At 58.0% G+C, this 23,737-nt stretch overlaps 5 protein-coding genes across 5 annotated transcripts; all 5 read right to left on the reverse strand.

Moving 5' to 3' along the window:
* Window positions 1–10: 10 nt before the first annotated feature.
* CHLRE_02g144750v5 (uncharacterized protein) lies at window positions 11–4,918 on the reverse strand. Its single transcript, XM_043060288.1, has 11 exons — window positions 4,420–4,918; window positions 4,196–4,217; window positions 4,001–4,072; window positions 3,450–3,857; window positions 3,073–3,192; window positions 2,739–2,825; window positions 2,503–2,572; window positions 2,206–2,353; window positions 1,767–2,078; window positions 1,284–1,583; window positions 11–1,039 (listed from the first exon to the last, which is right to left on the reverse strand). The coding sequence occupies exons 1-11, from the start codon at window positions 4,468–4,470 to the stop codon at window positions 701–703; spliced, it is 1,929 nt and encodes a 642-aa protein (XP_042927743.1). The 5' UTR covers window positions 4,471–4,918; the 3' UTR covers window positions 11–700.
* Window positions 4,919–4,982: 64 nt separating this feature from the next.
* Window positions 4,983–6,038, reverse strand: CHLRE_02g144734v5 (uncharacterized protein). Its single transcript, XM_043060287.1, has 3 exons — window positions 5,933–6,038; window positions 5,663–5,744; window positions 4,983–5,421 (listed from the first exon to the last, which is right to left on the reverse strand). The coding sequence occupies exons 1-3, from the start codon at window positions 5,938–5,940 to the stop codon at window positions 5,266–5,268; spliced, it is 246 nt and encodes an 81-aa protein (XP_042927744.1). The 5' UTR covers window positions 5,941–6,038; the 3' UTR covers window positions 4,983–5,265.
* Window positions 6,039–6,292: 254 nt separating this feature from the next.
* Window positions 6,293–10,528, reverse strand: CHLRE_02g144700v5 (uncharacterized protein). The gene is made up of 11 exons (XM_001694821.2): window positions 10,369–10,528; window positions 10,069–10,090; window positions 9,816–9,887; window positions 9,294–9,701; window positions 9,038–9,157; window positions 8,713–8,799; window positions 8,486–8,555; window positions 8,150–8,297; window positions 7,711–8,022; window positions 7,247–7,546; window positions 6,293–7,002 (listed from the first exon to the last, which is right to left on the reverse strand). Exons 2-11 carry the CDS (start codon window positions 10,088–10,090, stop codon window positions 6,664–6,666), a joined length of 1,878 nt encoding a protein of 625 aa, XP_001694873.1. The 5' UTR covers window positions 10,369–10,528; the 3' UTR covers window positions 6,293–6,663.
* Window positions 10,529–10,582: 54 nt separating this feature from the next.
* On the reverse strand, window positions 10,583–16,738 carry CHLRE_02g144650v5 (uncharacterized protein). The gene is made up of 13 exons (XM_001694820.3): window positions 16,344–16,738; window positions 16,101–16,130; window positions 15,707–15,770; window positions 15,135–15,542; window positions 14,787–14,993; window positions 14,497–14,566; window positions 14,193–14,340; window positions 13,681–13,992; window positions 13,362–13,532; window positions 13,092–13,211; window positions 12,851–12,931; window positions 11,585–12,466; window positions 10,583–11,426 (listed from the first exon to the last, which is right to left on the reverse strand). The coding sequence occupies exons 2-12, from the start codon at window positions 16,128–16,130 to the stop codon at window positions 12,203–12,205; spliced, it is 1,875 nt and encodes a 624-aa protein (XP_001694872.1). The 5' UTR covers window positions 16,344–16,738; the 3' UTR covers window positions 10,583–11,426; window positions 11,585–12,202.
* A 1,682-nt stretch (window positions 16,739–18,420) lies between these two features.
* CHLRE_02g144600v5 (uncharacterized protein) lies at window positions 18,421–22,918 on the reverse strand. The gene is made up of 11 exons (XM_043060283.1): window positions 22,587–22,918; window positions 22,242–22,305; window positions 21,682–22,089; window positions 21,339–21,545; window positions 21,049–21,118; window positions 20,745–20,892; window positions 20,232–20,543; window positions 19,914–20,084; window positions 19,649–19,768; window positions 19,399–19,479; window positions 18,421–19,223 (listed from the first exon to the last, which is right to left on the reverse strand). Exons 1-11 carry the CDS (start codon window positions 22,614–22,616, stop codon window positions 18,948–18,950), a joined length of 1,887 nt encoding a protein of 628 aa, XP_042927745.1. The 5' UTR covers window positions 22,617–22,918; the 3' UTR covers window positions 18,421–18,947.
* Window positions 22,919–23,737: the final 819 nt, after the last annotated feature.

Here is a 23,737-nt window from a genome sequence, read left to right on the forward strand (position 1 = left end):
ACCACAGGCTCTGGCGAACGGGTTACAAGTTCATCAAGCTTCAGTTTTAATCCAGTTCTCACGCATACGATTCACTATTGTCCACCTGCAGTGTTCCGGATCTGGAACCACACAAACGATTACTGCGACATACCGCCTCATGTATTGTTCGCCGCACGCGCGGCGACAAGCTTTCACCTACGAACCTTTGCGCCCCTCGCGCGTCTGCGGGCTACCATATGGGCCAGCACCGGGCACAGCAACCAAACTTATTTGTAGTATCACAGCAAGGGCTGGCGGGCCATGCCGTTGTCTATGCAACAAACCGCTCTGGCAAACAAGGAGGTGGCTGCCTTAGGGAGGGAAAAGGGCTGAGCCCTCCCCTCCCGAGTCGTTATCAACCCAGCCACCTTGACTGGCAAAAAAATGTCGGTCCATGCATACTCCTATGTATTAATGTATGCGATGGGGAATGCAAGAAGCTGACAATGCATCACGTGAACCCTCAACCTCCCCAACGTGGGTGCAGGGCTCACAAGACGCCGTGTCCAAACCGAGGGTCAAGAGCTCCGCGGGCGAGAGCCTCAAATGCTCACAAGATATCACGTCACCGCTCTTCCCTACCGCCCGCATCACACCACGTCCAAGCAACTAACACGCTCGTCCCGGTTCATTTGATGTACGCGGTCCGTGCCTGTAATGCGCAACCACTATGGTAGCTTTACCGCCCGCCAGCAGGTGCCGCCGTGGGCCAGGGCTGCACCTGGATGGTCGTGGCAGCGTACGGCTGGCCAGCGGGCACGTAGGCGCGGCTGCTGCTGTTGAAGCCAGTGGTGAGGGCAGAGTTGTTCTGGTAGGTCGTGATGGCAGCGTTCATCTGGGCAATCAGCATCGGAGGGTCAACGTAGCCGATGTTCTTGGTGTTGAGCATGGCGGTCAGGGCCTTGGTCTGGGAAGCGATGGTGGCGTTCAGGTACTTGTCGAAGTAAGCCGGGCCAAAGGTCTTGTTCACGGCGATGTTCTCCTTGGTCAGCTGGGCGTACAGGGTCACCGTCACGTTCTGCATCGGAAACAACAGGGACAAGTGGGGTTCAGACGGCGGGCACGGAAACAGGCAACGCACTTTTGTCTCGCGAATTAATAGCGCTTGGGTCGAGACCCCGGACCGGGGCCTCCGGCTTTCACACGCGTAGGAAGTCGCGCAACGACCGGGACATTCAGTGTCGGCTGAAACAGTATGGACACGGGAGCCCGCAACATGACTTAACCGGGACTCCCAACAGCCGCTTCCCGTTTAAACCTACCGTCATGCCCTTCTTGTACTTGGCGATGTCCTTGGACATGGTCAGAGACGGCGAGTAGGCGCCGTACGCGAAGATGGCAGCGCAGAGGAAGCCCGACACAATCAGGGTAAAGATCCAGGCAACGACCTGCTTGGCGAACAGCTTCCAGTTCACGCCGCTGCGCAGGTCCTCGACCAGGCCCACGCCCATCTCAGCGCCGGTGATGCACTGGGTGGTGGAGATGGGCAGGCCGTACACGGAGGCCAGCGACACGGTGAACGAAGTGCCCAGCTCAGCCGAGAAACCGCGGGACGGCGTCATCTGCGAACCGGGCATGAAACGGCATGCGTTACAAGGGCAAGCTAGGGAAATGCAGGCACATTTGAAGAGGGAGGCTCGCACAAGGCGACAGCATGCGTGCCCCGCCCATCCGGACGTGTCAATGTGCTGGGCATTCATAGCGTTCCAGGTCCCAAAAGCGTGCCCATTCCACCCCCCACGCACCTTGGCCAGGCCCACGCCCAGAGTCATCATGATGTTGTAGCCGTAGGTAGCCAGGCCCACCACAATGCCGGCGCCGCCCATGGCCATCACCCAGATGGGGGTGTCGCCGTTGGACGTGATGGTCCAGAAACGGTACACGTACCAGATGCCGGAGAAGGGGCCGACAGCGTTGGCGACATCGTTGGCTCCGTGCGCGAAAGACACGGCGCAGGCAGAGAAGACCTGCAGGTACTTGTACACCTGCTCGGTCTCGGGGGAGAACACCTCGGCGGCAGCGTGCATGTCGTGGATGGTCTGGTCGTGCTCCACGTGCTGCGCGCGGCAAGGGCACCAGGGAGGTCTCGCGTGAATACACTGGCAAGTTTGTGCTCGGGGTTTCGGGGTCTACACCAACCCACCCAGCTCCATACCGTTCACTGCCGAAATGTCCAGGACCCACCTCGTGAATGTCGACGTTCAGGCCGCGGGTGGCAGCCTTCTTCATCGAGTTGAAGATCTTCATGGCCTTGGAGGTGGGCTCAGCCTCCACCTCCTCCTCCTTGGGCTTGCCGGCGTTGGCCTCGGCGTCAGCAGCCTTCTGGGCAGCCCTGCAGAGTCGAGCATTCCCAAAGTGTTAGCAGTTGCTTTGCCGCAAGCATGTCCTGCGACTATGAATACCGGTATGCATATGCATGGCGCTCCTGACGGCACACGGACACAAGACGCACGGCAACGCAGCACCTAGCGTCAAACGCACCGGTCCATGTCCTTGGTGACGGCACGGCGCAGCAGCCACATGCCGGGGAAGATGGCGAGAAGCATGCAGCCTGCGGGTCAATCCGTGGGGTTACATTCATGACTAATCAGGGAAGTCGTACACGGGCCACCTGTGGCCTCGGGTGGGTCAATCCCAAGCAATGGTTGTCCAAATATCCCGGTCGTTAGTGTCATAATGCAACCCAGTCAGAACCGCAGACGACTCTTAACGCTTACCAGCAGTAATGCACGCAGCCACCCAGGCGGCCTTGTTCGAGTCCCAGTGAGCCACGTTCTTGGCTCCCTTGTAGATCACGAAGAAAACTGTTGGAACAAGTCCATGCACGCAAACCGAGCGTTAGCGGAGCGGACACCTGGCATGTATCCGGTTTTGGCATCAGGCGCCTCCGGCCAGAACAATTGCTCGTCAGACCCACGCCACTGCAACACACAATCGCACGCCCGGCGATGACTTCGGCAACCTGCATCCCTCCAAGCCCTATGCAAATGTACGTGCAATTCCAGCACCAACGGCACCTTATGAGCCCGTAACTGATCTCCAGCCACCCACCGTTGATGAACACGGTGACACCAACCAGCAGGGGGTACATGTAGATTGCCAGGTTGGTCGAGTTCTCGCGGCGGAGGATGCACACGCGGTTGAGCCAGAAGATGATGGCAGACGCAATGCCTGCAGCAAGGGAAGAGGGTTGGGTGCACGAGTGTGTGAGAAGCAGTGCACGCAATCGTAATGGAATAAGCAACCGATCCATGCATGACAGACGAAGCCGACGTGCAGCTGCGGCAGGAAGATGAGTACAGGTTCCAGGAACGCAGGTCTTGCCCCGACCCATGGCGAGCCTCACTAATTTGTGAGTTCCACGACACCCCACACTCAGGCTGAACGAACACGTACACGCCTGTCTTGGCATAAGACAGTGCACTCACCCGACATGAGGGGCGACACGAACCAGGAGCAGATGACGGGCACCAGACCCTTCGAGTAGGGGAAGGCGTCCATGTGGTCGTTCCACACCACGGCGCCAGAGCCACCCCACACCAGGGCAAAGCCCATCACCGCGCCGATGACGGAGTGAGTGGTGGACACGGCCAGGCTAAAGTAGGTAGCGGTGAACACCCAGGTAGAGGCGGAAATGAGCGCGCACATCATGCCGTACGCGAACATCTCTGGGAGGTCCTGGAACGCGGTGGGGCGAGCGATGGAGCCAGCGATGGTCTTGGTCACCTCGCCACCCAGGCCGATGGCTCCGGCGAACTCGAAGACGGAAGCGATGAGGCAAGCCTGCTTCAGGGTAATGGTCTTGGCGCCGACGGAGGTGCCGAAGGCGTTGGCCACTGTTGGGGGTAGGGGGTTGCAGGTCGGGTTAGTGCCAGGATATACACTTGCATTGGGCTAGTCCGTAAGCGGAGCTGGTTTCCGTGTCAGTGGCACCCTGTTCCACCGGAATCAGGTCAAGGGACCTGAAGCTGATGCTCACCATCATTGGCACCGATGCCGGCGGCCATGATAAATGAGACAATGAAGCCCACAATCACCAGCCACATGTAATCTGCATCCAGATGCAGCAGAAGAAAAGAGCAGTGTTGGTAGGCGCAGGAGTTGCGTTGGGGCGGCCCATGGAGCTATGGCTACAACATTATGCTGGCAAGACCTAGCATTACGATGCGCCTACCTGTCCAGTACTCCGGCGGCATCTGCGGGCGGGTAGGAACATGAGCGCGGGCAGAGGGGCAAAAGTGAACAGCGAGGGCGAGGGAAAGCAACAGGAGGGAAGGAGGTGCGGCGCTGCGAAGGAGGTGCGGCGCTGCGGAAGAAAGCCAATGCTAGGCAAAACGCTGACTACAATATCGAGTCCACCATCAAGCGGCTGCCCCATAAGCAAGTTCGTCGGAGAACGTGATGCTGATGCGGCGCAAGCAATCGGTCACGCTCGGCGGCTGAAGTCATCGCAAGCCGAACAGACAATAACGGCCTGATGCCCGCTGCAACTCTAGTGTTACGCCACACCACCGCAGCGCTGAAACGGGAGTGAACAACCCCACGGGTGTCAGTCCACTTTACGTCTGTCCTGGCCACCCACCTTCGCTGGACTGTCGGTCGCTTAAACAGCCCGTCAAGGCAGGAAGGTACTCTAGAAAGAGAGAACAGGCAGGCTCAGAGCAGGAGTGTGTGGTCGTCGAAGGTCCACCTTTACGGCTTGGCGAAGCAGGTTGTGGCAAAGTCTCTTAATTATGTCAAAGGTTGCTCACACACGCTTTATGCGGCAGCTGAAATCCGGCGAGAGGCGGTTTCGCCGGAATTTCGTCATCATGATGATTCCAAAGGAATCAAGTTGCTTTTTTGCGGAACAAGCTTTTCACAAGCTTTTCACAGGCGCAGCATTGACTTTGTTAGTCCTGTCAAAAATTTTGCATTCCGAGGTGAAGCACCTCGGAAATTCTCTGTCTGACAGAGAAGTCTACGAAATTCTCTGGAGTAACGCAAATTAATGCACGTTTTAGAAAACATACGATATCACACATGCATCAAACTGGGACGCGACGATGTCCCGAAACGCTGGATTTCAACCTTCCCACTCAGAGCAGAAAACGCAGTCATGGCCTCTGCGTCATCGCCGGGAAACGATACTAAATGCAATTCATCATGAAGAACTCAAACAACTCAATATCAGAACAAACCCCCCTCGCATCAAACTGAAGACAGAGTGCCGCCATCCGCCACGGCACGCCATACAAGTCACCGTCAATGCAGTGGGTCGGCGCCGCAGGGCTTATCCGTGCGGCGTAGAACTGTTTGGCGGGCAGGTTGGCACGGGGTGGAGCGGTTGAACCGGTGGTGACATTGAGCCGCGGTGACGATGCTCGAGGTAGTCGAAGTAGCCTGCGCGTCTCCATACAGCTGCAGCTCCACATGGGCGCAAATGTGGCATAGCAAGGGGCAGGCACGGCAGGCGGCACGTCAATGGCACAGACCCGCAGGGATGCGGTGGGACAGGGTGTGCGATGGGACAGGGGAAGGGCACGGGGTAAGGGGCAGGTTGGCAGCCCCGTAGAGTTCAGCGTATTCCCAAATGGTCGCGGAATGGGACATCAGGCGAGACATATCAAGATGGCCGCATCAGCTAAGATTCACAACTCACCTGTCCCGGGAAGGTAGCATTCATCACGGGCATCCAGCGAGCGGTGTCGGTCTTCAGGTTATGGATGGACTGCAAGGCAGGCCTGCCGTGCAGGGGAGTCAGGTGACAAGGGGAACGTTGGGCGCGTCAGTTGGACGAAACACATGTGCTGCGCCCAAGCGGCCCCGCTTCCATACGGCATGCAATACGTAATGCGCGAATTGCCTTTTAAGGAGCCAATGCGTGTCATACGGTAAGCTAAGAACCCAACCACAGCAGGCCAAGACTTACGATATCATAGTGGATGTCCTTGCTATTGGCCAGCTCCAGCACGTCGGGCGCCGGTCAACAGGGGCGCCTGCGGTTCATTAAGTGACAATGTAGGGGCAACCGTATGAAGACGGCCAAGGGTCGAAGGGGACTGAAGTGTGCTTCGGCGATGGTGGACACGCAAGGCCATGGGCAAACCGTGTCCAGGAAGCCACTCACCGTAGGCGTGCACACATAACACAAAATAGCAAAACTGCAGTATACGGGCAAACCGTGTCCAGGAAGCCACTCACCGTAGGCATGCACACATAACACAATCAAGCGAAACTGCAGTACGGTATACATGCTTAGGAACCATGCAAGTGAACCAGAAGACAGAAGTCCAAACAATGTTTACAGTATTAATCATGCATCGGTGTTTCCCGCACAACAAGAAAGCACTCGTCAGGTGGGATCGTAAAAGTGTGCAAGCAGTATGCAACAAGTTCCCTACACCGACTACAGGCTGCCACTGTGCCAAACAACAGTGCAAGCCTCACAGTGCAAGCCTCACAGAGCCTGCCTCACAGAGCCTGCACAGCAACCACTCTGTCAGCAAAGAGCCGTATCTCAGTATCTAGTGGCAGCTTAGCAGCCTTAAGCCAGCACCACACCATCCTGCAGACCGCGTCCTCTACGTGCCCGCACGCGCAGTAGTCCTGGTTTTCATGGTCAGTCACGTTCTCAATGATTTATTCTAGGAATGCAACAGCCTACCGCCCGCCAGCGGGTGCCGCTGTGGGCCAGGGCTGCACCTGGATGGTCGTGGCAGCGTACGGCTGGCCAGCGGGCACGTAGGCGCGGCTGCTGCTGTTGAAGCCAGTGGTGAGGGCAGAGTTGTTCTGGTAGGTCGTGATGGCAGCGTTCATCTGGGCAATCAGCATCGGAGGGTCAACGTAGCCGATGTTCTTGGTGTTGAGCATGGCGGTCAGGGCCTTGGTCTGGGAAGCGATGGTGGCGTTCAGGTACTTGTCGAAGTAAGCCGGGCCAAAGGTCTTGTTCACGGCGATGTTCTCCTTGGTCAGCTGGGCGTACAGGGTCACCGTCACGTTCTGCATCGGAAACAACAGGGACGAGTGGGGTTCAGACGGCGGGCACGGAAACAGGCAGCGCACTTTTGTCTCGCGAATTAATAGCGCTTGGGTCGAGACCCCGGACCAGGGCCTCCGGCTTTCACACGCGTAGGAAGTCGCGCAACGACCGGGACATTCAGTGTCGGCTGAAACAGTATGGACACGGGAGCCTGCAACATGACTTAACCGGGACTCCCAACAGCCGCTTCCCGTTTAAACCCACCGTCATGCCCTTCTTGTACTTGGCGATGTCCTTGGACATGGTCAGAGACGGCGAGTAGGCGCCGTACGCGAAGATGGCAGCGCAGAGGAAGCCCGACACAATCAGGGTGAACACCCAGGCAACGACCTGCTTGGCGAACAGCTTCCAGTTCACGCCGCTGCGCAGGTCCTCGACCAGGCCCACGCCCATCTCGCCACCGGTAATAATTTGGGTGGTGGACACAGGCAGGCCGTACACGGAGGCAATGGAGACGGTGAACGAGGTAGCCAGCTCAGCGCAGAAGCCGCGGGACGGCGTCATCTGCGGAACAGGCATTGTAGGGGGAACAAGTGCCAAGGGTGAGCTGGAGAGCGCCGGAAACTTATGCTCGCAAGCATGACCGCTCCTACTATCAAACCCTGCCACTGCGCCATACATGAGCAGTGTCCACGCGCCCACAGCCTGCTGCCTTTGCATCAGCGCACCTTGGCCAGGCCCACGCCCAGAGTCATCATGATGTTGTAGCCGTAGGTAGCCAGGCCCACCACAATGCCGGCGCCGCCCATGGCCATCACCCAGACGGGGGTGTCGCCGCTGGACGAGATGGTCCAGAAGCGGTACACATACCAGATGCCGGAGAAAGGGCCGACAGCGTTGGCGACATCGTTGGCTCCGTGCGCGAAAGACACGGCGCAGGCAGAGAAGACCTGCAGGTACTTGTACACCTGCTCGGTCTCGGGGGAGAACACCTCGGCGGCAGCGTGCATGTCGTGGATGGTCTGGTCGTGCTCCACGTGCTGCGCGCGGCAAGGGCACCAGGGAGGTCTCGCGTGAATACACTCGCAAGTTTGTGCTCGGGGTCTCGGGGTCTACACCAACCCACTCAGCTCCATACCGTTCACTGCCGAAATGTCCAGGACCCACCTCGTGAATGTCGACGTTCAGGCCGCGGGTGGCAGCCTTCTTCATCGAGTTGAAGATCTTCATGGCCTTAGAGGTGGGCTCAGCCTCCACCTCCTCCTCCTTGGGCTTGCCGGCGTTGGCCTCGGCGTCAGCAGCCTTCTGGGCAGCCCTGCAGAGTCGAGCATTCCCAAAGTGTTAGCAGTTGCTTTGCCGCAAGCATGTCCTGCGACTATGAATACCGGTATGCATATGCATGCGCGCGCATCGTCTCAGACCCTACAACAAATTGAACACAAGCAATCTGCACAATCAAGCAGACAAACTGAAGAAGCACAGTGCCTCCCGTAATGTACTCACCGGTCCATGTCCTTGGTAACGGCACGGCGCAGCAGCCACATGCCGGGGAAGATGGCGAGAACCATGCAGCCTGCGGATCAGTTCACACCGACACAACTTTCAATGGCTATTCTCGGTTGCGTGAAGCCTGTGCATTGCAGTTCCTGACACTGGCACGTGAAGTGCCCAGCTTGCCACCGGGTGGCACACAGCACCACAGCAGGTATTCGCACCAGTGCTTTGCTCACCGGCCATGATGCACGCAGCCACCCAGGCGGCCTTGTTCGAGTCCCAGTGAGCCACGTTCTTAGCTCCCTTGTAGATTACAAAGAAAACTGTGGGCAGGCAACAGAGGCAAGATGAAACGTGACGAACACGAGCAGTTCCTCAATAGACACTATCGCCTCTGTCACTTGTGGCAGTCAACAGACAGTCAACTAGAGGGCGTGCTCTCGACTATCATACTGGTTGATACATTGCAATGCGCGCACAGTACTGCTGAGTCCCGGCAAGACCACCATGCCGGCTAGATTCCTTGGGTGTTGCATTGTCTACCTCCTTCCAGCCACCCACCATTGATGAAGACGGTGACACCCACAAGAAGGGGGTAAAAGTAAATTGCCAACTGGGTTGAGTTCTCGCGGCGAAGGATGCACACGCGGTTCAGGCTGAAGAGAATAGCAGCAGTAATTCCTGCCGCAAGGAGGAAGGAATAGTTGGTTAGATATGTGAGAATCTGGGGGGACACACTAAAAAGCAACATTTAGGCCTGCTGCAGGATAGTGAAACGAGGAAACCATTACTCAGGTCGGAATTGCTTCGCACTTACCCGACATGATGGGCGACACGAACCAGGAGCAGATCACGGGCACCAGACCCTTCGAGTAGGGGAAGGCGTCCATGTGGTCGTTCCACACCACGGCGCCAGAGCCACCCCACACCAGGGCAAAGCCCATCACCGCGCCGATGACGGAGTGGGTGGTGGATACGGCAAGGCAGAAGTATGTGGCAACGAACACCCAGGTAGATGCGGCAATAAGCGCGCACATCATGCCGTACGCGAACATCTCTGGGAGGTCCTGGAACGCGGCGGGGCGAGCGATGGAGCCAGCGATGGTCTTGGTCACCTCGCCACCCAGGCCAATGGCACCGGCGAACTCAAAGACGGAAGCGATGAGGCAAGCCTGCTTCAGGGTAATGGTCTTGGCGCCGACGGAGGTGCCGAAGGCGTTGGCCACTGTTGGGGGTAGGGGGTTGCAGGTCGGGTTAGTGGCAAGGCACTAGGGCAAGGGTTACTGGTGCAATATCTACATGGAGGTAAGGTCCACATTGTTGCGGACCCAACACTCACCATCGTTAGCACCAATACCGGCGGCCATAATAAATGAGACAATAAAGCCCACAATCACCAGCCACATATAATCTGTTAGGCAGGTGGCGTTGACAATTGGAGGGAGGAGCAAGGGGCAGATGATGGGGTACCGTAAGTTTGGTTCTGAAGGTGGAACGGGGCAGCAGCACGGCGCTTGCAGTGATGGCAGGCCCAGCACTGCTTTCGCAACGTCATGTAATTCCATTTTACTAGTCCCAAACATTGCGCTTACCTGTCCAGTACTCCGGCGGCATCTGTGGGGCCGACCAAAGAAAAAGAAGGGAAGTGGCAGGAGGGGGCGTGAGCCGAGCGTCACAGCAGTCGGCTGACTGGCCCCAGGGAGCTGGGCTATATAAGGTGAGAGTGACCAGGGCTTCCTTTGTTTCAATCAACCTATTGAGTATGTCTTTGTGGGTTCCGTTCCTGAGCGGACAAGTGCGCAGCAAGCACGGAGTGTAGAGCATGGACATCCCTGTATTTGCATGGCGGGCACACGGACGACTAGTCCGCGCCAGGCGACGAGCGGACATACCTTTGCGAGAGTTGTCGATCCAAAACCCCGTCAGGGCGGCAGGTGCTGGCTGGCCGGGCGGAAGGGCGCTCAACCTCAAGAGGGATTTATCAAGCGGTGCACGGCGTCGTGCGCTCGGTACTTCTGGAGGCGGGTCTAGGTTTGCGTCTGTCACAATTAGTTGTATGGGGTATGTGAATTGATATATAATGGTGGAAGCCCGACAAATGCTGGCCCAATGAGAAAGAGGGGAATTCCTGTCTCACCGACGATATTCGGCATCACCAACGTTACCCGGCCGCGCCCTCCATTCACTCGTTGCAGTGCATTACAAGGATTTCGCTATATCAGAGTGTGTGATTGAAGTGCAGAAGATGCGAGTCAGAGGAACGGTCGGGCAGGTCCGGGGTGGGGTGTTCGTAAGTCGGGTACCGGCGGAAGGCGGGTACACGAATGCCCATGCTGTCAACCGCACCGCCAGGCCCGCATGTGGTGTCGCGAGCTAGCTGGCTATGCATAAGTATAGAGTATAATTAAGTTTGTATTCCTCCAGCCGCTGTTTGCAATACACACTCCCCCACCAGAAGCAGGGTGGGATGAACCCGATTGCCTCGCTCGCCCTCCCTGTTCAGTCATTCAGCCGCTATACAATTCCCGGTCTTCAGAGTGCGGCTTCGTGCAGCGGTTGGTCACGACTATCCAACCTGCTCCCGTCACGTGCCTCCCCGTGCTCGTATGCGTGTCGCCCTGTCAGCTCCCTGCTTTGCTCCCTCCTAGGCCTTCCCTGCCCTGCCTGTGCCTCACCGTGAACCTGGACAGCAGGCCCGCCAGCGCGTCCCGGCTGAGCTTAACCAGGATGCCGGCTTTCTCCAGCGGCTCCAGCAGCGCAGCCTAGCATGCATATAATGTTAGCAAACGCTAGCAAACAGTGTACAGTATACGATTGTGTACCTTAACGAGTCCCACCTGGCTAGGTGCATTCACTCGAGAGCCTTGATCCTTGACAACGCCTGCCGCCGAAAGCATTGTGCAGCCACATGCGCATCCAGGCCCACCAGGTGTACAGCTACACTGACAGCCTGTGCTCACGGGTGGAAGCATGGAGGGGAAGAGCGCATGTCAGGTGTGCGGGACAGGTTCGTCCAGGACAGGCGACAGCAAGCCAGCAAAATGCAACACAGTATGGGCGGGGCACAGCACCACCACAGCGCACATGTCCAGGAGGCACATGACTTGCCTGTGGTTCCTTGATCGCATCGTTGCATCCAGGCACATGCGACCGCGCACACACATGTTAGGCATTGAACACATAGTCTCTCCCTGTGCAGTGACTGCACACACAAGCCTGACGGACAGCGGCGGTTCAGAGAGCAACCGTCCTTCACACTTGCATTGCTAAAATGCTGTGCGCTAGTGTCTTCACCTCTTCGCCCCGATATCTCACGGACGGGACTGATTGCCACAGTGATTACAAACAAGTGTCAGGAACAGTCGTGCACAATACCCCACGCATCATCAAAGATATCCCAGCCCGCTATCCAGCCCCGCCTATCGTATTTCTAGCCTATGTATTGCCTGCACGCGTTAGGCTCGTTGGGCCCGCTCGCATTCGTAATCACCGGTAGCGATGATCGTACTCGAATTCAATGTCATTCAGTGAGTCATGATAGGCGATTGAGTTCCATCCTGCTCACAAGGTTGCAAGTCGTGATGGCACCAGTCCACATGTCCGACAACGGTAATACTGACATTCAATCAAAATCTATGCCACTGTAAAAGTGATGTGCAAACCGCTGAGCCACATGACACTACGCCGTGCCCCACTTCAGCAGTTGTGCGCGACGCAGGCCTGGCCTTACCGCCCGCCGGCGGGAGCGGCCACGGCGTAGGGCTTGACCTCGATAGTGCTGGCGGCGTAGGGCTGGTTGGCGGGCACGTAGGCGCGGGTGGAGCGGTTGAAGCCGGTGGTGACTACAGAGTAGTTCACGTAGGTAAGGTACGCGTTGTTCATCTCGGTCGCCAGCTGGGTGGGGTCGATGTAACCAATGGTCTTACTGTTGAACATGTTGGTGAGGGTCCGCGTGTTGGTGGTGATGGTGCGGTTCAGCGTGGGGTCGAACTGCAGCAAGGAAAGGGGGGCAAGGTCACGGGTGGTGGAGGATACCGTACATGTCGAACGCGGCAAGCAAGTCGCGCGCTCAGCGTGGGCAAGTGTGTGTGTGTGTGCGGGTGTTTGGTTATGCGTGTTTTGGAGAGCATAATTAGAAGAGAGCGAAACTGTATGTGAATGGGAAGGTGTGTGTGTGTGTGTGTGTGTGTGCGCGCGCGCGCAAGGGGGAACGCTTAGCCCGCTGCCGAGGTGATACAGGCGACATGAGAAGAAACGCATGACAACTGGGCTGGTTGCCTAGGTAGCGATGATGCTCGTAACAGGGGCCATTGGTTGTATCCGCGCCGGGGCATGCATGTAAATGCTGCAGCTGGGCCTCGCCGGTGAACCCACCTGACCAGGGAAGCTGGTGTTCACCGCCACGTTGGAGGCGTTGAGCGAGCGGTAGATGACGGTGGTCAGGTTGCGGATGGACTGCAAGGCAAGGGCAAGGAGCACGCGTAGGGTAAGGCGCAGAACTGTTGGGGACTGGGGAGGCAACGTGCCGCGAACGGCAGGACTCGATACGTGAAAGGCCAAGAGCCCAGCCGGCGTGCTCACACAGCACAAAGCCAAACAGAGGGCCAGGGCTCACCGTCTCATACTTCAAGATGTCCTTGCCCATGGTCAGCGACGGAGCGTAGGCGCCGAAAGCGAAGATGGCGGCAGACAGGAAGCCGGCAATGATCAGGGTGAACACCCAGGCGGCGAATTGCTGAGGGGAGACGAAGGATGGGAAAGGGATGTCAACAAGGCATGTAAGCAAGCATGGGCCGTGGGCGGTGTGTCCTGAGTCACAAATGGCATTGGCTGCATCCATCACATGACAGGTTACTCCCATGGCCACGAGCACCCCGCCCCGCACCTTGGCCAGCAGCCTGTAGTTCACGCCGGTGCGGACGCTCTCGACCAGGCCCACACCCATTTCGGCACCGGTGATAATCTGAGTGGTGGACACAGGCAGGCCGTACACGGAGGCGACGGAGATGGTGATGCCGGCGGCCAGCTCAGCGCAGTAGCCACGGGCGGGAGTCATCTGCGTGGCCAGACACGTTTGGGACCACTGTCAGTCTCGCTGCGCAAAGCAAGTGTGGAGCACTGCGCCATCCCGTACGTTCCAAGTGATGTTCCCTCTCCAGTGCCATTTTAACGGCACGAAGTAAAACCCCTTGGGCTGTGCGCACCTTGGCCAGGCCCACGCCCAGGGTCACAATGATGTTGTAGCCGTAGGTAGCCAGGCCCACCACAATGCCGGCGCCGCCCATAGCAAGCACCCAGATGGGGGTCTCGCCGTTGGAGGCGACGTTCCAGAAGCGGTACACGTGGTAGATACCGGCGAAGGGGCCCACAGCGTTGGCGACATCGTTGGCTCCGTGCGCGAAAGACACGGCGCAGGCGGAGAAGACCTGCAGGTACTTGTACACCTGCTCGGTCTCGGGGGAGAACACCTCGGCGGCGGCGTGCAGGTCGTGGACGGCACGGTCGGTCTCGACGTTCTGCATTATTTCAGCCAGGCGAGGGCATAAGGAGCACAGGCACAGGTCAAGAATGCACATGCAGGGGCTGTGTAATGTGGGCATGCACGCATGTCTGACCCAGCAAACTTGAAACAGAACGCATGTATGGCGTGACAGACCGAAAGCCTGTGACCAAAGCACCAAGGCCTTCCTATCCAACGCAAAAAACACTAACCCACCGCATGGATGTCCACGTCCAGGCCACGGGTGGCGGCCTTCTTGATCGAGTTGAAGATCTTCATGGCCTTGGAGGTGGGCTCAGCATCCTCCACACCCTCCTTCTCCTTGCCAGCGTTGGCCTCGGCGTCAGCGGCCTTCTGGGCAGCCCTGCAGGCGCGCCGATAAGAGCGAATGTGTCAGCGACAAACAAACAGGAGCATAAGCAACTCAAGCCGAAACATGTTCATACAACCGAGTATGGGATGAACAAACAGATGTGCAGGTGCAGGCGCACGCCAAGGCCTGTCCACCAACCCAACTCACTCGTCCATGTCCTTGGTGACCTGGCGGCGCAGAATCCAAGTGCCGGGGAAGCAAGCCAGCACAAACAGGCCTGCGGGCAAAGCACGAGACACATGTAGGCATCAATGACGTGAGAACGCAGGGGCAAGACACGTGATTGATGCACCTGATGCCATTGCAAACAAGATGTATGGAAACTGCGTGTGCTGCGACGCAGCGACGGCGGACCTACTCTGGCATGGCATGTGTGTGCAGCCCCTTGCTTAAAACCCGGCCGCGCACTGAGTGCCGCCACAATCGTAGTAGCTTACCAGCAGCCACCACGGCCGACACCCAGGCGGCCTTGTGGCTGGTCCAGCCCGCAACCTTGCTGGCGCCCTTGTAGATAACGAAGAAGAGGTTGATGAACACAGTCAGGAACACCAGCAACGGGAACACCCAGATGGCCAGGGTGGTGGAGTTCTGGCGGCGCAGCACGATGAGGCGGTTGAAAAAGTAGAGGACACCGGCAGCAATGCCTGAATGGATGGGCGGGAAGCAGGACAAGCAAGGCATGATGGGGTCAGAGGACAGCAAAACAACCATCACCATCTATCAAAATGCTCAGCACCGCGGTACGTAATGCACTTAAACAATTACCCAGCCACGCGTCTACGCACCAGCAGTGATGGGCGACACGAACCAGGAGCAGATGACGGGCACCAGACCGGTAGAGTAGGGGAACTCCTTCTTGCGGTCGTTCCACACCACGGCGCCGGAACCGCCCCACACCAGAGCAAAGCCCAGCACGGCGCCGATGATGGAGTGGGTGGTGGACACGGCCAGGGACAGGTACGTGGCAATGTAAAGCCAGGTAGAGGCGGAGATCAGGGCGCACAGCATGCCGTACGCAAACATCTCGGGCATGTCTTGGAACGCGGCGGGGCGGGCGATGGAGCCGGCGATGGTGCGTGCCACCTCGCCGCCCAGGCCCAGGGCACCAGCGAACTCGAAGATACCGGCGATAATGCAGGCCTGGCGAAGGGAGATGGTCTTGGCGCCGACGGAGGTGGCGAAGGAGTTGGCGACTGCAGAGCGACGCAAGGAGCAGGGTGAGCAGGCATGAGCGATGTGCCGGCTGGCGTCCGGTGCTGACAATGGGCTTGCACACTGGGCAGCACCACTACTGCCAAGTTGTGCAATGAGCGACATGTGAAGTTACATTAGAGCAAGTAAGCCCTTGTCGCCTCACCGTCATTAGCACCAATACCCCAGGCCATGGCGAATGAGGCGAGGGCGCCGCAAATCACCAGCCACTGCGAATAAAGAACGAGCGATACGAAGGCATTGGTGTCAGCAAAGCAGTTGTATCAGTTGAACCACAACCAAAAGGGTCAACCGGACTCATATTTACCCCGGCAAAAGCAGGTCAACAGGTTCAACATTATAAGGATGGAAAACCGCGCGACGGCGGGAACGTGAAGCCGTCGGAAACAGCAGTCGGGCTTAACCGTCTATGTTAGTTCTCAGACAGACAGCGAAACTCTCCAACTCCTACGAGGCCGCTCGAGCGCGACGTCGTCGTCTGCCCGAGTATCCTTTGCTGGACAGCAGCCACGCGAGCATGCTAAACTGCTTGCGCTCACCATGTAATCGGTCCAATACTCCGGAGGCATCTGCGTCGCGCAGAGAAGGCAGGGTTGAGTGCGACGCACATTTCGTTTACACAGCGCTCAGCTGGACAAAGAGCGGCGGCAGGCCACAAGACAGCGAAGGCATGCAAGATTGGAGCAAACGCTCGCTCGCACGCAGGCGCTGCGGGGGACCGCACGCATCACAGCTACAGTGCACCGCGGGCACCTAAAGAACGACTTGCGCGTGAGGCTCACCTTTCCTGGCTGGTAGCACAAGTCAAAACCAACGAGGGTGGGTGGGTGGGTTGTGTGAACCAGGTGTGGACGCACGACGGTCAGAGCGAGCTGGCAAGGCTCCTGGAATGTATTTGGAACACAATACATATGAACGGCGACGAGTTCATCTTTTAAGAAGCCGCTCGCGATCGTATAACTGGAATTTGCCGCATATCCGCTTCGGTAAGGAATTTGCCTTACTCCGACGGACTCCCCCAAAACTAGTCCCGCAAATGTGCTATATTAATTCAATCAATTCAAGCGAGTAAGCTTTTTCTTTGCGCTACTCCTGTGGCCGCGACCGACCATCCGCGTGGCTGCGACGGACCCATGAACGGTTTTCCAATTCCTACCACGCGCGCGGCGAGGTTAAGCTTTCTGATGCGAAAATGTTGCGAATTCGTCTAAAATGCACCCTATTCCACGCAACTTGTTGTGTGCTCAAATAACGTACGGCCAACGAGAGCGCGCGTCGCCGACCCTTGATCAACCACGCTCCGGTCGGTAGCACTTTTGCCGTATACGCCGCGGGCGTTAGGCAGTTCGCCCCGCTGAGGGCAGTGCGGGAACGTGCAAAATAGAGGCCTCTAATAGCATTTGTTGCACTGATTTGAAAGATGTAAGCGGTTCTTGCCAAGTCCAAAAACTCTTCTGGATGTGGCAGCACTAGCCTGTAACTCAGCAAACCGCCGTTATCTACCTTCGGCTGCCTTCAGTTATATTCGCGACGCGTGACCGGACCTAGCGCTCGCTCGCATCGGCCACTCGGATCCCTAGACCCCGGCCCCCCTTCCGCTTCGGCTCCGCCTCCCGGCTACTGATACCGCTACTCACCTGGTGGCTGCAGATGACTTCGACTTCTTGCGCACCCATGCTCACAAATTCTCCAGTGGGGCCCGCATCCAGCCCCCTGCGGGATTGGCAAGCCGAGTGCAGACACGCGCGGACAGTCAGCAGCAGCAAGAACTTCAGGGTACATACCCGACCGTATGTGGGCGCCCATCGTGCCGCCCTCCTCTCAGCGCCACCACAATCCTCCCGCCCCCACGCTCGCCTGGAACACCCTGGTTACGTGAGCATTCCCAATATCGTGAGACCTAATTTATGAATGCAACATTACAAGAAGGGACAGTCCGACCAAGCAAGGGTGCCCAGCACCCAAGTCAGGCAGGAGGGAACCAAGGAAACCGCCCTCCCCCCCAGCTGGCAGCCGACCTTTACCAAACCGTGCACTAATGGGGCTTGGGCACGTAGGCCTCCCCACTCTCGCGCGCACTTACCACCAGTACTGCAGCGGTTCTAGCCAGCAGCCGAGCGGGCATGTCACACGCCCATGATCCATATGCGTGCATCGGTCCTGTGGTCACCAAGGGACCTGGCAGCTGTGAGCCTGCACTTCAGGGCAGCCATTGCCAGCGAGAGACTAGCAGGCACACCGTGGGGGTGGGGGGTGGTCAAGCCCCCAGGTTGGCCCCCAGATGAAATGCCGCGGACATGTAAACATGCCGTTGCTACAGCTGCAGCTTACCTGGCTCCACCTCGTTGATGGTAGAAAGCTGCGGCCTTGCGGGCCTGTTGGAGTAAGCAGGTAGGCATCGTAAGGTTAATGCATTTTTACACTGATATGAAAGCTATAAACAGCTCTAGCCAAGGCTCTATGCGCACCTTGGCCAGGCCCACCACAACGCCGGCGCCGCCCATAGCAATCCCCAGATGGGGGTCTCACCGTTAGGCGACGTTCCAAAAGCGGTACACGTTGTAGATACTGGCGAAGGGGCCCACAGCGTTGGCGACATCGTTGGCACCGTGCTCTAACGCCACGGCGCCGGAGAAGACTTGCAGGTACTTGTACACCTGCTCGGTCTCGGGCGAGGATGGATCTGGAGGGGGGGGAGAGCGTCGGGCTACCGCGTGCGTGCTAGCGGTTTCCTTACGTGTACACGCCCAAACATATACGCGACGTACGCGCACACATATCGTTCGGGAAAATACACCATTAATCCTTAGCAGCCTGTCCTTGAATGCGCAGAACGTACAGCGGGGGGGGGCAGGCAATTCATACGAGCTATTACAACTGTCTTGCGTTCTGTGCGATGTACAGACGGCACGTACGGTATCCCCCACCACATACAGAAACGTGGCGCTACAGGGCGTGCTTCAGGCAGGTAAATATATCCAGAAACGGTGTTGTTAGACACCGAACTCAGTACTAGTACTACTACCAAATATACACGGCGTTGACTCAATCAAATACATAATAAAGTGACGCCTGGACGCAGACGCTGCACGTGCCTCCTATTGAGTTTAGTTTGTGTGTCGCTCGCGTTTGCGCAGGACAAGCAACATCACCTCCTGGTGCCTCCCGCCCCCTGCAACACCCTCCCATTCATCCTAGTGACGTTGATGGGTTCTTGGATCATAAGATAAGCCCCCTACTGTGATCAATCTGCACCCGTCCGACCCAACATCGACGAATTAATCAAGTTACCCGGACAACCCTGCAATCCATAATGCAACGCAAGAACGCGAGATGGAAACAGTCGTGGGTGCACCCCACGGAGCTGTGACATATTTCAGCGTCCTTTACCGTCCGCCGGCAGCGCCCGCGGCGGGAGCGGCCACGGCGTAGGGCTTGACCTCGATAGTGCTGGCGGCGTAGGGCTGGTTGGCGGGCACGTAGGCGCGGGTGGAGCGGTTGAAGCCGGTGGTGATTACAGAGTAGTTCACGTAGGTAAGGTAGGCGTTGTTCATCTCGGTCGCCAGCTGGGTGGGGTCGATGTAACCAATGCTCCTGACGTTGAATATGTTGTTGATGGTGCGCGTGTTGGTGGTGATGGTGCGGTTCAGCGTGGGGTCGAACTGCGGCCGGGAAAGGGAAAGGGAAAGGCCGTTCAACGCAGGAGGTCGATCAAGGCTGACTAAGGGCACGGCAAGCCTAAAACCAGGTACACAACAGGGCGGAAGGCCAGCGCGGCTAGGGCCAAGTGCGGGAACATAGATGTGCGCGAAGGCTGCAACTGGGCCTCAAACCCACCTGGCCGGGGAAGCTGGTGTTCACCGCCACGTTAGAGGCGTTGAGCGAGCGGTAGATGACGGTGGTCAGGTTGCGGATGGACTGCAAGGCAAGGGCAAGGCCGGAGCACGCGTAGGGTAAGGCGCAAAAGTGTCGGGGATTGGGGAGGCAACGTGCCGCGAACGGCAGGACTCAAGGCAAGATGTGAAAGGCCAAGAGCACAGCCGGCGTGCACACACAGCACAAAGCCTAACAGAGGGCCAGGGCTCACCGTCTCATACTTCAAGATGTCCTTGCCCATGGTCAGCGACGGAGCGTAGGCGCCGAAAGCGAAGATGGCGGCAGACAGGAAGCCGGCAATGATCAGGGTGAACACCCAGGCGGCGAATTGCTGAGGGGAGACGAAGGATGGGAAAGGGATGTCAACAAGGCGTGTAAGCAAGCATGGGCCGTGGGCGGTGTGTCCTGATCACATATGGCATCGGTTGCATGCGTTACTTGACATTCCCCGTGGCCACGAGCATCCCGCCCCGCACCTTGGCCAGCAGCTTGTAGTTCACGCCGGTGCGGACGCTCTCGACCAGGCCCACACCCATTTCGGCACCGGTGATAATCTGAGTGGTGGACACAGGCAGGCCGTACACGGAGGCGACGGAGATGGTGATGCCGGCGGCCAGCTCAGCGCAGTAGCCACGGGCGGGAGTCATCTGCGTGGCCAGACACGTTTGGGACCACTGTCAGTCTCGCTGCGCAAAGCAAGTGTGGAGCACTGCGCCATCCCGTACATTCAAGTGATGTTCCCTCTCCAGTGCCATTTTAACGGCACGAAGTTAAACCCCTTGGGCTGTGCGCACCTTTGCCAGGCCCACGCCCAGGGTCACAATGATGTTGTAGCCGTAGGTAGCCAGGCCCACCACAATGCCGGCGCCGCCCATAGCCAGCACCCAGATGGGGGTCTCGCCGTTGGAGGCGACGTTCCAGAAGCGGTACACGTGGTAGATACCGGCGAAGGGGCCCACAGCGTTGGCGACATCGTTGGCTCCGTGCGCGAACGCCACGGCGCAGGCGGAGAAGACCTGCAGGTACTTGTACACCTGCTCGGTCTCGGGGGAGAACACCTCGGCGGCGGCGTGCAGGTCGTGGACGGCACGGTCGGTCTCGACGTTCTGCATTATTTCAGCCAGGCGAGGGCAGAAGGAGCACAAGCACAGGTCAAGGACGCACATGCAGGGGCGGTGTAATGTGGGCATGCACGGCATGTCGGACCCAGCAAACATGAAACAGTACGCATGTATGGCGTGACAGACCGAAAGCCTGTGACCAAAGCACCAAGGCCTTCCTATCCAACGCAAAAAACACTAACCCACCGCATGGATGTCCACGTCCAGGCCACGGGTGGCGGCCTTCTTGATCGAGTTGAAGATCTTCATGGCCTTGGAGGTGGGCTCAGCCTCCTCCACGCCCTCCTTCTCCTTGCCAGCGTTGGCCTCGGCGTCAGCGGCCTTCTGGGCAGCCCTGCAGGCGCAACGATAAGAGCGAATGTGTCAGCGACAAACAAACAGGAGCATAAGCAACTCAAGCCGAAACATGTTCATACAACCGAGTATGGGATGAACAAACAGATGTGCAGGTGCAGGCGCACGCCAAGGCCTGTCCACCAACCCAACTCACTCGTCCATGTCCTTGGTGACCTGGCGGCGCAGAATCCAGGTGCCGGGGAAGCAAGCCAGCACGAACAGGCCTGCGGGCAAAGCAAGAGACACATATAGGCATCAACGACGTGAGAATGCAGGGGCAAGACACGTGATTGATGCACCTGATGCCATTGCAAACAAGATGTATGAAAACTGCGTGCGCTGCGACGCAGCGACGGCGGACCTGCTCTGGCATGGCATGTGTGTGCAGCCCCTTGCTTTAATCCCGGCCGCGCACTGAGTGCCGCCACAATCGAAGTAGCTTACCAGCAGCCACCACGGCCGACACCCAGGCGGCCTTGTGGCTGGTCCAGCCCGCAACCTTGCTGGCGCCCTTGTAGATAACGAAGAAGAGGTTGATGAACACAGTCAGGAACACCAGCAACGGGAACACCCAGATGGCCAGGGTGGTGGAGTTCTGGCGGCGCAGCACGATGAGGCGGTTGAAGAAGTAGAGGATGCCGGCAGCAATGCCTGAATGGATGGGCGGGAAGCAGGACAAGCAAGGCATGATGGGTCAGAGGACAGCAAAACAACACCATCCATCAAAGAGTTCAGCACCGCGGTACGAAATGCACTAAAACAATTACCCAGCCACGCGTCTACGCACCAGCAGTGATGGGCGACACGAACCAGGAGCACACCACAGGCACCAGACCGGTAGAGTAGGGGAACTCCTTCTTGCGGTCGTTCCACACCACGGCGCCGGAACCGCCCCACACCAGAGCAAAGCCCAGCACGGCGCCGATGATGGAGTGGGTGGTGGACACGGCCAGGGACAGGTACGTGGCAATGTAAAGCCAGGTAGAGGCGGAGATCAGGGCGCACAGCATGCCGTACGCAAACATCTCGGGCATGTCCTGGAACGCGGCGGGGCGGGCGATGGAGCCGGCGATGGTGCGTGCCACCTCGCCGCCCAGGCCCAGGGCACCAGCGAACTCAAAGATACCGGCGATAACGCAGGCCTGGCGAAGGGTGATGGTCTTGGCGCCGACGGAGGTGGCGAAGGAGTTGGCAACTGCAGAGCGACGTGAGGAGCAGGGCGCGTTGGCAGAGTGCAAAGGCGTGCGTGGGCGCACGGACGGGAGGCGGTGGTTCCACTGAGCACCACTACTGCCAAGATGTGCAGTGAGCAACACGAGAAGGCACACAGCTAGCACTTCGTCTCACCATCATTAGCGCCGATACCCCAGGCCATGGCGAATGAGGCGAGGGCGCCGCAAATCACCAGCCACTGCAAGAACGGATGCAAGGCAGCGGGGCGGGGTGCTATCAGGGTCAAGTGTTTTCCAGTCGCACGCACTTCCGTTGTCCTCAATTTGATACATTTTACTGCAGATAAATCGCACAGATGACTCTACGCGACCGGGAAGCTGGCCCAACCGCCTTGCTCACTCTACTACACCGCGACCGGCAACTTCGAGCTAGATTAATGCTACGTGTAGCACAATGGTATGAATATTTATTGAGCTCGGCCGCCACAGCTAAGCTTACGCCCGCCCCAAAACAACTTACCATGTAATCCGTCCAATACTCCGGAGGCATCTGCGTAGGGAGTTGAGGGTGCAAGTGGGGTGCAAGACACGCTCACTATGCAGAGCGACCAGCCAAGAGGACAGCGCGCGAGGATGCGCGCTGAAATCGCAACGCCGTGCGCTCCGTCGTGGATTGACCCGAGCGCTCGCGCTGGCCACACCAGACTTCTTGCTAGGCCTGCGCAGGCCGCAACTGGACTATTTTACAAGAAGCACTAGCACAGAGCGACTCACCTTTCCTAGTCGCCTGCGAAGAAGGGCCCGTCAAGGGGAGATGTAAGGGCGCGACTGCCGCTGACAGGCGCGTCGAAGCTGACCTGGAAATGCAAACAGCAATTGCAAACAAGCGTGTTGTATTGCGTACAGACGACGGGGCTCATGATTAAGCTTTATATAACTCGCTTGGCGCACCGGTGCACGGGAGACGCATATGCCCGGGGGTACCCTGGTGACTAAAAGTGGATCACGGGCCCTACCCTCCCACGCCAATTGCCTGTCCGACCCGGTCCGACGCGAAAGCTTTTCCAAAGGACTCTCGCGCGCACCGACCCAAACAGCACGTGAAGATATAAGCTGCACACAGCACCAACGTGTGCGTCCATGGCACAGGAAGCAGACGCACGCAATTCGTAGTCTAGTCAGACAGCACACGTGGCCAGTCTAACTTTCTTCGCGCATGACGGACATGCGAGCTTCAAGGCGACTAATCGCAAAGATGCATCCCCAATCAATTGCAATTTGTATTTGGGGCACCAGTAGCGCGCTCACATATATAGACAACTGCCGTTCTAGGGTCCTTACTTCGCCATGTTGTTCTTCACCGGCAGCGCTTCCAGCCACCATTATAATGTTACGAGTATTCTATATGTGCCACGAGCTCTATGCGTAGATTGCTACGGAGCTGCTGATACTCCTGTGGCGTGGTGTGGGCCGAATGTGCATGTCGGGAACAGTAGGCAGGAGCTCAACACGAACAGCCGCCTGGTTTGTGGACGGATGCCAGAACTGAAGTGCACCCGGGCTTGGCCCAACCTGTTGTCGGACCTACCGCAGCACCGTCATTTCATGGGCAGTTCGTCGGTACAACGCCGGCTGCGCATGCTGTGAGCGTGTCGCTACCTTGTGTGCCGG

The sequence above is a fragment of the Chlamydomonas reinhardtii genome, chromosome 2 (assembly GCF_000002595.2).
Source record: "Chlamydomonas reinhardtii strain CC-503 cw92 mt+ chromosome 2, whole genome shotgun sequence".
In the NCBI taxonomy this organism is placed as follows: domain Eukaryota; kingdom Viridiplantae; phylum Chlorophyta; class Chlorophyceae; order Chlamydomonadales; family Chlamydomonadaceae; genus Chlamydomonas; species Chlamydomonas reinhardtii.